Source organism: Candida parapsilosis, contig 005807, assembly GCF_000182765.1.
Source record: "Candida parapsilosis strain CDC317 annotated contig 005807".
NCBI classification, from domain to species: Eukaryota; Fungi; Ascomycota; class Pichiomycetes; order Serinales; family Debaryomycetaceae; genus Lodderomyces; species Lodderomyces parapsilosis.
Genome location: NW_023503280.1, coordinates 922,625 through 937,877, shown reverse-complemented (window position 1 = coordinate 937,877; position 15,253 = coordinate 922,625). Strand labels below are relative to the sequence as shown.

Here is a 15,253-nt window from a genome sequence, read left to right as displayed (position 1 = left end):
GTCTCTACCGGAAAATTGGTGTGAGGTGTGAGGTGTGGAGAGAGGGGTGAGGATGTGGCGATTGGTCTACGTAATACCCTTCTAGCGGCAGTGCCTTTATCCATCCCCGTGCTGTCCCGTCCGATTGCCATTTCATCAGAATGCCTTTTCTTTTTCTTTTTTTGTTTTTGCAGACGTATGCCACAAAAATGCCTTTCGAGATGAAGGCACAGAAACGAGAAATTCTAAGCAAAATCGCTCGGAGTAGGAGAGATTTATATAAAACTAGAAAGTCATGACTTTTGAAATACTTTCTCTTCTTTTGCGTGTCACTATACAATATGACTGTTGACGAGGAAGAAGTATTTACTACATCTAATGAATTCAGAAGTGATACATTCACCGTACCCACGAGATCCATGATCGAAGCTGGATTTATGAATGCAACTTACGGTGACTCAGTTTATTGCGAAGACCAAGCTACTCTAGACTTGGAGGCTCGCATGTGCGAGCTCACAGGCAAAGAGGCTGCGCTTTTTTGCGCATCCGGCACTTTATCAAACCAAATTGGACTAAGGGCAAACTTATACCAGCCGCCTTATAGCATATTATGTGATTACCGCTCACATGTATTTTTGCATGAAGCTGGTGGACTAGCCACCTTGAGCCAAGCCATGGTTCATCCGGTTGTTCCATCAAATGGCAACTACCTAACTTATGAAGATGTTGTTCTGAATGTGACCTTTGATGATGGGGATATTCACGCCGCTCCAACAAAAGTCATTTCGTTGGAAAACACCTTACACGGAATTATAATGCCCTTGGAGGAAATAGCCAAAATTAGTCAATTTTGCAAAGAGAATGATATAAGGTTACATTTAGATGGTGCAAGACTATGGAATGCATCAGTCGAGACTGGTATCGGTATAAAGGAGTATTGTTCATACTTCGACTCAGTGTCACTTTGTTTGTCAAAGTCCTTGGGTGCCCCAATGGGCTCCATACTCGTTGGAACGTCGACACTCGTCAAGAAAGCAAATCATTTCAAAAAGCAAAATGGTGGTGGAATTAGACAAGCAGGTTTAATGGCATCCATGGCTTTATACGCAATTGAGAATCACACACAATTGTTGAAGAAGTCACACATTTATGCAAAACAAATTGGTGATTTTTGCCATGCCCATGGTATATTACTTGAGTCACCGGTTGACACAAACTTTGTATTTGTTGATTTAAAGAGGAATCACATGGATGACAAGTTGCTTATTGAATTGGGTAAAAAATACAACGTTAAACTTATGGGTGGCCGTATTGCATGCCACTTTCAATTGAGTCAACAAAGCATTGATAATCTCAAGCAATGTATTTTGGAATGTTTTCAAATCAATCAAAAAAACCCTCACAAGGCCGATGGAAGGAATAATAAGAAAATGTACAACTTTGATGCTATAAAGAGGTAGGAAGAAATTGTATAGAGTTAATCGATTAAAACTATATCTACCTTAGCTGTACAAATCATCCTCTTCTTCTTGATTTTGTTGTTCCGCGCCAAATGATGCACCTCCCTGGTTAAACTTGAAGTTAGTAAATTGGCCTCTCGAGGCCATCAACTGCAGGGCATATGCCTCATAACGACGTAGTTCAGCATCAGAGACCGATCTCTTTGCTGTCTTCATTGCCTCTTCAAAGTGTGAGGTAGTGATATATGGAACAGGATCAGATTCTTCCTCAGCAGCAGCACCATCTCCCTTCATTTCAACATCTTCCTCTCCCTTCTCCTTGCTGGCCCTAACTTGAGCCTCGATTGAGTCCTTAATAGCAAATTTGGCAGCTCTTTGCACAATGTAGCTCAAATCAGCACCAGAAAATCCATGAGTGATCTTGGCAATTTCGTTCAAGTCTAATCCGGGTTCTAATGGAGTGTTTCTCAATTGAGCCTTCAAGATTGAAAGTCTAGCCGCTTCATCTGGCAATGGAACATAAATCAATTGATCCAATCTACCGGGTCTCAACAATGCTGGGTCAATTTGATCAGGTCTATTGGTAGCACCGATGACGAAAACATTCTTTTTGGCATTCATACCATCCATTTCGGTCAATAACTGGTTAACAACTCTATCCGAAGCACCACCAGCATCACCATTGGAACCTCCTCTCGATTTAGCAATGGAGTCCAATTCATCTAAAAACACAACTGTAGGAGCAGCAGCTCTGGCTTTGTCGAAAATGTCACGAATGTTGGATTCAGACTCACCATACCACATGCTCAATAACTCAGGACCCTTGACACTGATAAAGTTGGCAGACACTTCGGTGGCAACGGCTTTAGCCAACAAGGTTTTACCTGTACCTGGTGGGCCAAAAAACAAAACACCTTTGGTAGGAGCCAAACCAAACTTTTGATACTGCTCAGGATGCAATACTGGGTACTCAACGGTTTCTTTTAACTCATTCTTAATGTTGTCCAAACCACCAATGTCGTCCCAAGTAACATTGACGTTTTCAACAACGGTTTCACGCAATGCCGATGGGTTGGAGTTGCCAAGGGCAAATCTAAAGTTTTCTTGAGTAACGCCAAGTGAGTTCAAAACATCGGCATCAATAGTTTCTTCTTCCAAATCAATAAGGTCCATCTTTTCACGAATTTGTTGCATAGCTGCTTCAGAGCATAATGATGCTATATCGGCACCCACGAAACCATGGGTCTCCGCTGCAATAGCTTCCAAATCAACGTCATCAGCCAATTTCATATTCTTGGTGTGAATTCTCAAAATCTCCATACGGCCCTCGGCATCAGGAACTCCAATATCCACTTCTCTATCAAATCTACCAAATCTTCTTAATGCCGGGTCAATAGAGTTTGGTCTATTGGTGGCAGCGATAACAACAACATTGGATCTTGCCTTCATACCATCCATAAGAGTCAACAATTGAGACACCACTCTTCTTTCCACTTCACCATTGGTTTTGTCTCTCTTTGGAGCAATGGAGTCAATTTCATCAATGAAAATGATGGATGGTGAATTCTTTTCAGCCTCCTCGAATGCCTTTCTCAAATTTGATTCGGATTCACCAGCCATTTTCGACATGATTTCTGGACCATTGATCAAGAAAAAGAAGGCACCTGTTTCGTTGGCAACAGCTCTCGCCATGATAGTCTTACCAGTACCTGGTGGACCGTACATTAAAATACCCTTTGGTGGTTTAATACCAATGGATTTGAACAATTGTGGGTGTCTTAATGGCAATTCAACCAATTCTCTTATTTGAGCCATTTGTTTCTTGCATCCACCAATATCATCATAACCAACTTCATTCATATTATTTTCTTCATCTTCACGATTAATTGGTTCACCTTCACAATGAATAATGGTGTCTTGAGCGACAATTGCAATCTCTTCTGGGTCAACCTCAACAACCTTGAATTCAACTTGTCTCATACCACCCCTTACAGTAAAATAGTCACCTTTCCTGACTGGTCTATACGCCTCGACGAAATATGGCTTCAAATAAAGATCAAACAATGATCCCGTGATACCTTCAATGGTGTCTGCAATTGGCAAAACAGAAATCCTGTTGGCGTATTTGATATCAGGGCATGGATGAACAGTGATGATGTCACCTAATCTGACGCGCAAGTTATTACGCACACAACGATTGATTCTGGCAACGCCATCATCCATGTCGTCGTCCGCGAGAACAATTAAAACTGTATCCTTTCTCTTTTTACCCTTAACAAGGACAGTGTCACCACGAAACAATTGCAACAATTCCATTGTGTTAGATGACATTGTGATAACTGAATTGTCGTCATTTGTGGCGTCATCAACAACCAAGGCATTGTCTTTCTTCTTTCTCCTTAAAATGGCGGTGGCTGTTTTATCATCAACAGCGGATGCTCCTGAAGCATCGAAATGTTGTTTCTTGTCTTCTTCTTTTGTCATTTCTGTTAGGATGAAGTGGTTGTGTAAGGAAGAAAGTATAAGTTGTTGGAGATTTTAATTTTGATGGCAAATGGAAATTTATTTGTTCAAAAGTGTCGGAATAAGAGAAACCACGACAATGAAAAAAGTGAAATAAGAAAGCGGGAGAATAGAGATAAGAATATAGAAGGCAGGCGCTCCATCTATAACAAAATGATATTGAAGAGCAGTAAAGTGCTAGTACATGCTTTGTGGGGCAGAGATAGGTGAAGTAAAAATGGTGGTATAGCTAGCCTCCGCCACTCTCAGCAAAATCATACTCAGTCTCAACTATGTCCATGTGTCCTTTTTGGAGTTGATTTGGTAGCACATCTCATGATTTCAAGTTCTCCCCGAGAAGAAAATAAGGAGTGGAGATTTCGTCCCCGTACTTTTAATTCAACCCCAATGTCGTCAAACGCTTCTTGTATCTTTTGCAAAATCATCAAGGGTGAGATCCCTTCCTTCAAGTTAATTGAAACCGCGAAGACTTATTCATTTTTGGATATTCAACCAACAGCCAAGGGCCATGTATTGATTATTCCTAAACATCATGGGGCAAAACTTCACAACATCCCCGATGATTATTTGAGCGACCTTTTGCCTGTAGTCAAGAGATTGGCCCGGGTTTTGAAGTTGGATGAAAACAATTCACCCGATGGTGAAGGATACAATGTTTTACAAAACAATGGTAGAATTGCTCACCAAGTTGTTGATCATGTTCATTTCCACTTGATCCCTAAAAGGGATGATAAAACCGGATTGATTGTTGGATGGCCAGCAGAGGAAACCAACTTTCCAAAATTAGAGGAATATTACAATGAATTGAAGAAGGAATTGGAAAAGGAAGAGAGTGAAAAATTGTGAGTAGGATTTGTATGTATTACAAAATTCCCCCAATTAAACCACCAAGGTAGCCAAATATATAACTTGTGAAAAATGTTAGCGTTGTAGCACCAAACGGGAAATAGCTGACAGTGTAGTATGCAACAGCCAAGATTTCAATGATACTAGTGAATATTGTAAGTAAACTACTCTTTATCACCACGCTTGAGTATAGGGTCAATAGTATCGACGTGAAAAACACCGTGGTGAACACTATCCTGTCACGAGACAACAAGTGTCGTATATAGCTGTGTGGTCCCTGCAATACTCCAAACGAAACGAGAAACAAAACCGAACCTCCTGTCCAAAGCAACCCAAACTTCCTTGGTCTTAGTGCCAAAACGGGGAACATGAAAAAGCACAAGACAAAACACAAGATTGATGCTCCAAGACAACAACTAAACCCAACTAACCTTTCTAGTCTAGATAGTTTGAACCATGATGGCTCTTGTGCATTGTTTGTAGCATCTTGAATTGATGTGGGTAACCTACTGTAGAGGTCATTAGCGCCGGATGTGAGATAATCTGTCCATTCCAGTAGCACAGGTTGATTACTACCATTCCCCAGTTGTGTGGATCTCACGTTCCAGTTGCGAAACAGTTGTCTAAACACGTTCTCTGTATCACTGGACATACTGTGGCAATCAACAAAACAAACAAAAAAAGTCAACTTCAAGGAAAGGAGAAAAAGAGAAAAGAAATTCGATTAAACCAGAGGCTATTCACACAGTTCTACCTTAACTTAATAATGGAAGATTTCTTGAAAGATAGCCCCTCCGAAATTCCTGCCACGCAGGACAAGAACAATGAGGGATTCAATAATTTTGTTTATACAACTCAGGATAATGAACGCTTTGGCAATGAACACTTTGACAATGAACGCTTTGACAATGAACGCTTTGAAAATGAACGGTTCAACACACAATCACTTAACTTGAACTTGGATCCAGATAGGCAGCAGAATTATTCCCTAGACTTGACAAATCAATACGATGAAAACAAGAATGATGCCTCAGGAACTTATTTCAGTAGTGGAAGCAACGTAAACACCAATACTCCTGCCTCGGGTTTCAATTCCAATACTCAATTATCGGGAGGTGACTACTTGAGTCCAATGGGGTTTTCGTATAACCAGCAGGGCCTGCAAACGCAATCGCAAAATACGGTCAACAATCAACCACAACAACACGGCCACCAAAGGATGAATTCGGAGACGTTTTCCGGCTCCAATCCAGGCTCATTTACTAGTGAGCCATTTTTGGATGATGTGGCGTTTTCACAAGCAGTTTTGGGTCCACAATTAAATGTGTCTCAATATGGATCTAATCAAGACAACTTGTCACCACAGCTGTTTTCACCTCAATTGCAAAGTACGCAACCCTTTGTCGCTAATTCAGCAAACTTGGATGAATTAATTTCGCCTGGGAACAACTACGAGGAAAGTACTTTTCTCAATCCCCAGTACTTTTCGCCACCAAACCGGCAAGGCAACCAATTTAATTCTTTGCGTTCGATTGCTGAGGATACTCTTGATACAAAAGGAGACATTTTTAGTCCAGAATTGTCGAGACATGGAAGTACCAGTGGACCTCCTTATGGTGGAAATAACATTCCTCAAACCAATTCATACTTGTCTCCCCAATTGAACCCTGCTTTTTATGCTTCGCCCGATTTCAATGATGGTTCCTATTTGAGCTCACCGCCGCAATACAATCCCAATAATGTTGCTTCCAACATGAGTACTTCCATTCCAATAAGACAAGAGAAATGGGATTCCTTATCCCCTGTACCCTCGCAGTCTACTGCACTAAGTACATCGGTGCCTAATTCCAAGCGTGATGTGCCTACCAAACAACTTTCGAAAGAGGAAAAGTTGAAAAGACGTCGAGAGTTCCACAATGCAGTTGAGCGAAGGAGACGCGATTTAATCAAGGAGAGAATAAAAGAATTGGGAATCATTGTCCCACCTTCGTTATTGAATCCACAATTGAGTGCAGTGCAAGCCTTGCAACAAAAGACCAGCATCAATTCGGGCGACTTAAGCGATTTGATCAGCTCAATCAAGGTGAAAGAAACCAAGCCAAACAAGTCAACCATTTTGAACAAATCGGTTGACTATATCAACCATTTAAATTACGTGTTGAAACAACAAGAGATTGCACGAAATCAATTGACGATGCAAATAAAACAATTAGAGTAAACAGATAGTTTTTATAGGAGATAACCTTTTCGTTTTTACAAATAACTTTTTTCAATCGTTTATTGATTAATGACATAAATAAAGCCCCATTGAAAAGCTTTTTCCAATTTGGAAGTAAAGTTTATTGAATTTGTGAGTAACCAGAGAATGGGTTGGCGTTCTTTGACTTCAAGTACTCGTCCGACTTCTCTTGCCATTCTCTGCCCAAAGATGCTGGAGCTGGTTTAGCCAACATCTTGATACCAGCAAACATAAAGATTGATCCAATGAAACAACCAGTGACGATCCAAAAAATTTGTGATTTTTCTCCTGGAGCATATAACGGTCTTCTTGGTCCCCATTCTCCAAAGGAAATGTAGTAAGCAGCCTTTTTCTCAGCGGGAGACAACTCTTGCCATGGCAATTCCATTCTTGATTTCAATTCCTCTATGATGGTTTGTTGGTCCTCCTTTGGCAAAGTGGTCCATCTTGATTCTAACTTGCCAATGTATGCATTGGACAAAGCTCTAGGTGCTGACTTTGCAACTGTGCTGTTAAACCTGATGGCTTGTCTTTGTAACGATCTGGTGAACATTGTCAGTGGTGGGTGGGTGTTGGTAACGTTGATGGGTTATTATAAGGTGACAATTTTTTAACAATGTTTTATTTTTTTTTTTTCTTCGTCTTTCTCTCTTTATAATTCTTTGTGCGTGTAAAAAAATTCTCACCTTATTTGATTGGATGAAAAAACGTATACATAGAAAAGGGAACCAGTGTGGGAAGAGAGTGGAACGCAAATGCAACTGATATTGATGTGTATGCGGCGTACCTGTGTCATGAAAGGGACCAGTATATAGGGGGTAGTCGCGGGTGAGGGGTTGGGTTGGAGAAAGGATTTGATTATCCTATTCGCAGTACCACTTTCAGTCACTTTCCCTGTCCCTGTACTTTCGGGGACAACTAACCTACTTCTATACCTCTTTGCTACGTTTCTGGAGGGTATCTCCAAGTGTTCCTAACAGGTCTCAACTGTAACTATTCGAAACTCTATTTTACTCGTGCGCTAGGTGAGCAAAGAAAAATCAGGTCATATTCATGCACCTCAATTGGTCTCCCTTCTATAAACAATTCTAATTAGCGATCTCCTCAACAGTGAATCTGTAACCTCCTTCAGCTCAATTTTAAAGTGAGAGTTTTTGATGGAGTTGAAATAAGTCAAGAATTCAATCACTGAACCTCCAACGCCAAAATAGATATTCTTTGCTGCTATTAGAGCTCGTCCCTGTTTGGTGTCTGCGTTTTGAAGAATCTCCTTGACAGACTCGGCAACCACCGGTAAAGTTTTGGTGGAATAGATTGTCTCTGAACTGATGATAAAGTCAATGTTGTATCCTTGAACTATTTTATTAAACTCTCTACCCCAAGATCCTGAGATTGGAATGAGCTGGACACTGTATTTCAGCAACTGGCATTCAAACTCCTCGATTAACTTCTTTGACACAAACACCTCATTGTTTTCGAACCGGCAATTTATATCATCGGTGGTTAGCTCATGAAGCTTTTCAACCGGAAGAGTTGATGCCCAATTGATTAATAAATTAGGTATGGTGACCAATCTGAGCACCTCATAGTTGAAGTCGGATAAAACAATTTTCATTGCTTGGTGATTGTCTTTTTCAAACTTTTCTTTCAAAATATAACAGCTAGGCAAAGCCGTACCGCATCCAAGTTCCAAAATTGACAGATTGAATAAGCCATCAGTGATTGATTCGTGTATCTCATCAACTGTATCATATGAACACTCCCAGCTTTTGAAACCCCCTTCGTAAACATTGGTTTGCACATCAGCATCATTTTTGTCAATTAATAATTCGCTTAATTTCAGTACATCTTTATCCTCCATCATGATTTGATGCTTTACGTCATAAAGCTCCCTTCTATAGATTAAATGGCCATTTGGTGTAGTATAATTATCAAGTGTAAGTCGTACATTTTCCAATGTCTTGAGGATATCTGCAAGAGAATAAACTTTTGGTTGATGCTCAGGAAGTACTTGAAAAGTCTCTAAAGCACATTCTTTTCTAGTTGCAGCCTCCACCTGTGTGTTATTTTCATCAAGATCATCATCACCGAGATCTTTATTGGTGAATCCAAATGCAAATGGCATATCTGGGTTTAGTGCAAGATGCTCATCGGTATTTGAATCCGTCAAATGTGTCGCACAAACAAAAATATATACTAAGTAGAAGAGTAATATCATTTCACAAATATCAAATCGCGGTAGACCAGTATCATTATCATAGAAGCCAAGATTTAGCTGTGGAGCTATCATACCTACAAACTTAGTGCACATATTCAAATGGCGATTTGTTTGCAATGAAGAGCAACTTGTGTGAGTGACACTATCAGTGATATACAGTGTCAACAGGTACAATATTACTGCCGAGTTTCAACAATAAAAGCCGTATCATGTACCATCGAAGCATAACTACGAGCCATTGAAGTAGTATTATGGGCCATTGAAGCCATATTTTACATGCTTAACACCGCATTTCTCACGTCAATGCCAAGAGCCCATCGTGATGGATCTATCTTCAATTACTGATCAAACTATTTTATCAATGTGTTTCTCACAAGTATTTGTTGGGACCGAGACCAGTTGGAACAATATTGGGGAAGCAGTTTCCTGTTGCTGAGCTTGACGAATTTAAAGACCTCAAAAGCTCCCCTGGAAACCTTTTTTACAAAACAACTGTTTAGCAACTTACACAATTGCATTGCACCGTCATTCAAGTGTACATCCGAAATATTTTACGTCTGATATTTGCATATGCTTGCCAGCGCTGCCACTACTACATTTTATACTCAAGTCCCAATATCAGTTTATATCAATGTGATCGTTGAAGGAGGTTGCAGATACACCACATTTATAGGCAAGTGAACGACCCCTTATTCGACTTGGGAATAACCAGCACCCTCCTGACTGACTTCGCCTTAATTTCCTAGCATTTTAGTACTCACTATTTGATTGGCACTAAATCGACTTTCCAGATCTTGTTTGCCATTTTAAAGTTTGTGGTTTCCTTTCATCGACGTTTCTCAACACTTGAAATCCCGTGATGCAACTGGGTGGTCTTAAATTCAGTCGAAGAGGAAACTCCACTTAATGGATTCCAGGTTTTGTCAGTTGAAAAGAAGAACCGGCTAAATGGTTGAGCATTTCAAATTTACCGAGTGGAGAGTTTGCTAGTAGACTTTGGGGCGAATATATTCGCAGCACGGAGGTTGTGAGAAAAGTTGTGCCAGCTTGGCTGATTCAACTTGAGCAGAGATGCCCGGTGTGAAGCTACTTTTAATACTTAGACTTGAAAGCAGGAAGCTTATTTATTGATCTATGTATAATCCTCAGAATCTAATGACTTTTTGAAGTCACAGTTGTCATCGATGCAACGAACAAACTTGGGGTATTCATTTTTGGAAATGGTAACACGAACTATGATGTCACAAAGCATGCATAATCAACAATGAGAAGGGAGGGACATCAGTTCTACTATCTACATTAAGATACTCCCTCCATTGTTCCTGGGGTATCCTATATATGTGATTCCAGAACCACTGCTCATAACCAGAGCCATTGAAGGCTGTTTCCCCTCCCATTGTTAAAAGCATATGCCCTATTCTAACCTATGTGATTTAATCCCGTGGAAGCAACGAGAGCCTCTCAATCAAGAACCCTCCATCAAGAACCCTCCATTCACACTGCACCACTCGTTCAACTGCTTAACCACCAAAGGCAACATAAGAAAAGCGACCACCTGCATATTGTAAAGTATCCCCGGTGTATCCCCACAGAAGGGGCGATCATGTGTAAACAATAAGCATATTCAGCTTCTAGATCATCTCTACCAACTCATGTGTGGCCTCAAAATAAATTACAGTAAATCACAATAAATCGACAAAAAAATTAAAAGGAAATGAGATCACTCACAAAGCTCTACAAAAGCCTCCATCCCCGTCGGGCTATTCCATCTCTATTCTGTGGCTTGAATATGCGCTATTGTTATCTCAAGGGTACAAATAGACGTTGAATTTCCCTTTGTTGCTGCGAATTGCAGCCGTTTTATTTTTTTTTCCATTTTCAATGGTGTTGCGGATGGAGCTAAATCAACAATTCGGTTTCTAGGTGTGTATTCACTATGCTGCCATGTGGTGACTTATAATGATTGTGTAGTGGGGATTTCAAATGTCGGTAACCTTGTGGTTCCACATGACTACCGGGTAGCCCCAGTTCAGATCCACTACACAGCCGCGAGGAGCAGTGGGTTTTTCCTAACTCGAATTTGATAATAATTATTAATCGACACCACAGCTATCCACAGATCTGATGCCGGGATAAAGGGCAGTCCAGTCCATGTCTCCTGGTATGGTTGTCACCCTGGATCATGAAGACCTGTTGTTGTTATCATTTTGATGCTTTTCCCACTACACGACCTACCTAATAGTTGGGGATCTGCCAGGATACAAAGGAAATTCAGGACCAAAAGTTTCCACAGGGCAGTTGCTACCAATAATGGGGTAAAGTGGAGATACTTCGATCCCGTCGCCCTAACTCCCCGGTGAAAAGCCACATGTCATTCGACCCTGTTTTTTCTTCTCATCCAGCCGCTATTTTCAAAGGGTGAGGTTGTGGGTGTCGGGTCAATGCTCTGAGAAAGGTTCAACGAAAGAAGGTGTCTGCTTACGGAAAACTACAAAGAGAGAAAAGAAAGAAAGAATCTCAAAGGAAATAAATTTTTCGATTCGATTCGATTTTAAATCTTATAATTCACCTCGTCGACACCTTCCATTTTTTTTGGCAAACGCACGGCAATTCCTAATGGGTAAATTTGAACACTGTCGATGTTCCAGATACCTTCCTTGTAGTAAATGTCCCTCTTCAAAAATTCAATGATTTCTTCTCTTGAGTTGGAAGCTAAATGGAAAGTACTACCAGCAAATTTTGTTTTCGATTCATCGGTGTAGATTGCCCCTGCGGCACGGACTGGATTGGGAACGTTGGCGGGAATATCAGCAACATGTTGTGGGCGAACCTTGGTTCTGTCGGTGTGGGGAAAGTCGTAGATTGTAACCAAGTATTCAGATGACATGTTTCGTAAGCAAGTTGAAAATCTTCTAATGGGGGATAACACACTGACTTTAAGCATATAGATTGTGTGTGGGGGAAGCTTTTTGTTCGAGGGTTTGTTGCGAAGAATTTTTTTGTTGGCGGATTCTGCATCCGCACACAAAACTGAGCTAGCCTTTGAAACAATTTGCCAGCTTGCGACAATTGAAATAAGATGCGGTAATTGTTCCATTTGGTTTAGGTAGCGCCATATGACTAATCTGGTAATAAATATTAAGCGCGCTTAATTAGATATCGCAGGGAGAAAGAAAAAAAAAAATTTCCACTTTTTCATATCACTTTCTTTTCAACAATCATGTCAAAGGGAAAAGTTTGTTTAGCGTATTCGGGAGGTTTAGATACCTCGGTCATTTTAGCCTGGTTATTAGAGCAAGGATATGAAGTAATTGCGTTCTTGGCAAACATTGGTCAAGAAGAAGATTTTGAAGCTGCTGAGAAAAAAGCATTGGCTATTGGTGCCACCAAGTTTGTTGTTGTCGATGTTCGTAAAGAGTTTGTGGAAAAGGTGTGCTATCCAGCAATTCAAGCCAATGCTGTTTATGAGAATGTGTACTTGTTGGGAACCTCATTGGCAAGACCGGTCATTGCTCAAGCACAGATCAAAGTTGCTGAAGAAAATGGGTGTTTTGCTGTTAGTCATGGGTGCACTGGTAAAGGTAACGATCAAGTTAGGTTTGAATTGAGTTTTTACGCTTTGAAACCGGATGTTGTTGTGATTGCACCATGGAGGGATCCAGAATTTTTCAACAGGTTTGCCGGAAGAAAAGATTTGTTGGAATATGCTGCTGCTAAAAACATCCCTGTTGCTCAAACAAAGGCCAAGCCATGGTCTACTGATGAAAATTTGGCCCATATTTCTTTTGAAGCCGGTATTTTGGAGGACCCTAATACCACTCCACCAAAAGATATGTGGAAATTGACTGTTGATCCCACCGATGCTCCAGAAAAGCCAGAGACCTTTTCTGTGGTTTTCGAAAAGGGTTTACCAGTTAAGTTGATCTTGGACGAGCAAAAAAAGACATTTACTGACCCAGTTGAATTATTTACCGAGGCAAATGCATTAGCCAGAAGAAATGGTGTTGGTAGAATTGATATTGTCGAAAATAGATTTATTGGTATCAAGTCTAGGGGATGTTACGAAACTCCAGGGTTAACCATTTTAAGATCGACTCATATTGACTTGGAAGGATTAACCATGGATCGTGAGGTTAGAGCTATTAGAGATCAATTTGTCACGCCAACTTGGGCCAAAATATTGTACAATGGTATGTATTTTACCCCTGAGGGTGAATATGTGAGATCGATGATTCAACCATCACAAAACACGGTAAACGGTGTTGTTAGAGCTGCATGCTACAAAGGATCCTTGACGATTTTGGGTAGATACTCAGACACAGAGAAGTTGTACGATGAGACTGAATCATCCATGGATGAATTGACTGGATTTTCACCAGAAGACACATCTGGATTCATTGCCGTGCAAGCTATCAGAATAAAAAAGTATGGTGAAGCTGCCAGAGAAAAGGGTAATATATTACAACTTTAGTTAACTAATGAAACAATTGGATTCTTTGTTACCCGATTTGTAGTGAACTCCTTCGCAATTTCGAGAATGCCATTATGTGCAACCTGTCCTTTCCACGAACGTTTATCTCTCTATGAGCTCTCCACGAATCGACTCATTTACATGGTGTCTTCAGCTGTGGTTCCTTTCAACGATTTCAATGTTTCTAGAAACTGTTTCGGGTTGATCAGCTTTGGAATACTTTTCTTTGCTGTTTGGTTTGTTTTGCTCAATTCGAGATGACGCTCAAGGTGATGCACCCAGGCATTTATAATCTCTGATCCATTTTCAACCTCTTTAAATTCGTCTCTGTGATTTGTGTAGTAAATTGCACTGAGCCAGATGACTTTGTTGAACATTGGGAATCTGAATTTTGTTGGGACTTTGGTAACCCGTTCTATGTCGTAAATTTTCAACTGCATGGGCATATCGCGTAGAGTTAGATAGTTGCCACCGATAACAATGGAATCTTGTGGCGTGTGCACACAATGAATCCATCCACTGGGGATTATGAACAAATCACCTGGTTGTAGGGTAACCTTAAAACCACCTGTTGGATAAACTTTCTCCTTGTTGCGGTAAACAAAATGTTCAGGGTACCAAATGAAATTCTGATTTGGCTTCAAGCACCACGACGTGTATATGTCAAGATTGTTCTCAGTTGGTGGAAACATGAGAAAGGACTTGCATCCTTGGATTATAGTATAGTAAACTGATGTGCCACCAAAATCAATATGGAAGTCGGTAAATGAGTTTTTCACTGACATGAGACAATATTTTGTCACTTTACTTCGGTCTTGTTCATCATCCCACACCTTGTCCACAAGATCTAACTCGCGAACCAACTTTGGTCGTTGGAACTTGGTTCCTAAACCAGGAGCATCAGATATCTCTAACGAGATGACATTGCGAAGTCTATCACGATGGTGCTCCTCGGTTTCAAAGTAATCACGCCATTGCTGTAGTTTCCACCCTGGTGATACACCTTGCTGCGAAATGACATCCATAACCTCAACTGGTCTATCAGGTCCACAACAATCAGTAATGTAGTCAATGGTAATCTCTTTTCTCGGCCGTGGTAGTTTCATTCCACAGTCAGCATTGGGAACAAGAATTGGTTTGTTCAGAATAATCAAGTCATTCCGCACAGCTATATCTTTCTCACCCGTGAATTGAAGAAACTTGGGAAGCTGAAAGTGGGATGCTTTATCTAGAGCAAACTGGTCTCCTTCATTCAATGCCACGTAGTCGATTGCAGTTCTTGCTCTCTTTGACCTTCTCTTGTGTTCAGATGGACCATGTTTGTCGGTGCATTTATTGCAATGGTAGGAGACAAAGTCACCCAAGCTGTAGTCAGCAATTTCCAAGCATCTAGAATGAAACCATTGCTTGCAATGGGTACACTGAATCCACATTACATGGTCGCATGTGCCTAAACATACGGGGCATTCATCTAGCATTATGGGTGGGGTGATTTACAAAACAAAAAAATTGAAAAA

General features: G+C 40.6%; 10 protein-coding genes across 10 annotated transcripts; 4 read left to right on the top strand and 6 right to left on the bottom strand. All coding sequences in view use genetic code 12, as the record gives it.

The window, feature by feature from the left end:
• Window positions 1–320: 320 nt before the first annotated feature.
• GLY1 (Gly1p) lies at window positions 321–1,439 on the top strand (the record flags this gene model as incomplete). Its single annotated transcript, XM_036808293.1, has 1 exon — window positions 321–1,439. The coding sequence occupies one exon, from the start codon at window positions 321–323 to the stop codon at window positions 1,437–1,439; it is 1,119 nt and encodes a 372-aa protein (XP_036665044.1).
• A 42-nt stretch (window positions 1,440–1,481) lies between these two features.
• On the bottom strand, window positions 1,482–3,923 carry CDC48 (AAA family ATPase; the record flags this gene model as incomplete). The annotated part of the gene is made up of 1 exon (XM_036808292.1): window positions 1,482–3,923. One exon carries the CDS (start codon window positions 3,921–3,923, stop codon window positions 1,482–1,484), a length of 2,442 nt encoding a protein of 813 aa, XP_036665043.1.
• A 426-nt stretch (window positions 3,924–4,349) lies between these two features.
• On the top strand, window positions 4,350–4,808 carry HNT1 (adenosine 5'-monophosphoramidase; the record flags this gene model as incomplete). The annotated part of the gene is made up of 1 exon (XM_036808291.1): window positions 4,350–4,808. One exon carries the CDS (start codon window positions 4,350–4,352, stop codon window positions 4,806–4,808), a length of 459 nt encoding a protein of 152 aa, XP_036665042.1.
• A 16-nt stretch (window positions 4,809–4,824) lies between these two features.
• SFT2 (Sft2p) lies at window positions 4,825–5,460 on the bottom strand (the record flags this gene model as incomplete). The annotated part of the gene is made up of 1 exon (XM_036808289.1): window positions 4,825–5,460. The coding sequence occupies one exon, from the start codon at window positions 5,458–5,460 to the stop codon at window positions 4,825–4,827; it is 636 nt and encodes a 211-aa protein (XP_036665041.1).
• Window positions 5,461–5,574: 114 nt separating this feature from the next.
• On the top strand, window positions 5,575–7,026 carry CPAR2_804160 (basic helix-loop-helix domain-containing protein; the record flags this gene model as incomplete). Its single annotated transcript, XM_036808288.1, has 1 exon — window positions 5,575–7,026. The coding sequence occupies one exon, from the start codon at window positions 5,575–5,577 to the stop codon at window positions 7,024–7,026; it is 1,452 nt and encodes a 483-aa protein (XP_036665040.1).
• Window positions 7,027–7,147: 121 nt separating this feature from the next.
• Window positions 7,148–7,600, bottom strand: COX5 (cytochrome c oxidase subunit Va; the record flags this gene model as incomplete). The annotated part of the gene is made up of 1 exon (XM_036808287.1): window positions 7,148–7,600. The coding sequence occupies one exon, from the start codon at window positions 7,598–7,600 to the stop codon at window positions 7,148–7,150; it is 453 nt and encodes a 150-aa protein (XP_036665039.1).
• A 507-nt stretch (window positions 7,601–8,107) lies between these two features.
• Window positions 8,108–9,337, bottom strand: CPAR2_804140 (uncharacterized protein; the record flags this gene model as incomplete). Its single annotated transcript, XM_036808286.1, has 1 exon — window positions 8,108–9,337. One exon carries the CDS (start codon window positions 9,335–9,337, stop codon window positions 8,108–8,110), a length of 1,230 nt encoding a protein of 409 aa, XP_036665038.1.
• Window positions 9,338–11,816: 2,479 nt separating this feature from the next.
• Window positions 11,817–12,209, bottom strand: OFR1 (Ofr1p; the record flags this gene model as incomplete). Its single annotated transcript, XM_036808285.1, has 1 exon — window positions 11,817–12,209. One exon carries the CDS (start codon window positions 12,207–12,209, stop codon window positions 11,817–11,819), a length of 393 nt encoding a protein of 130 aa, XP_036665037.1.
• Window positions 12,210–12,485: 276 nt separating this feature from the next.
• Window positions 12,486–13,736, top strand: ARG1 (argininosuccinate synthase; the record flags this gene model as incomplete). Its single annotated transcript, XM_036808284.1, has 1 exon — window positions 12,486–13,736. The coding sequence occupies one exon, from the start codon at window positions 12,486–12,488 to the stop codon at window positions 13,734–13,736; it is 1,251 nt and encodes a 416-aa protein (XP_036665036.1).
• A 137-nt stretch (window positions 13,737–13,873) lies between these two features.
• Window positions 13,874–15,214, bottom strand: CPAR2_804110 ([Histone H3]-lysine-36 demethylase; the record flags this gene model as incomplete). The annotated part of the gene is made up of 1 exon (XM_036808283.1): window positions 13,874–15,214. The coding sequence occupies one exon, from the start codon at window positions 15,212–15,214 to the stop codon at window positions 13,874–13,876; it is 1,341 nt and encodes a 446-aa protein (XP_036665035.1).
• Between the last annotated feature and the right edge of the window lie 39 nt (window positions 15,215–15,253).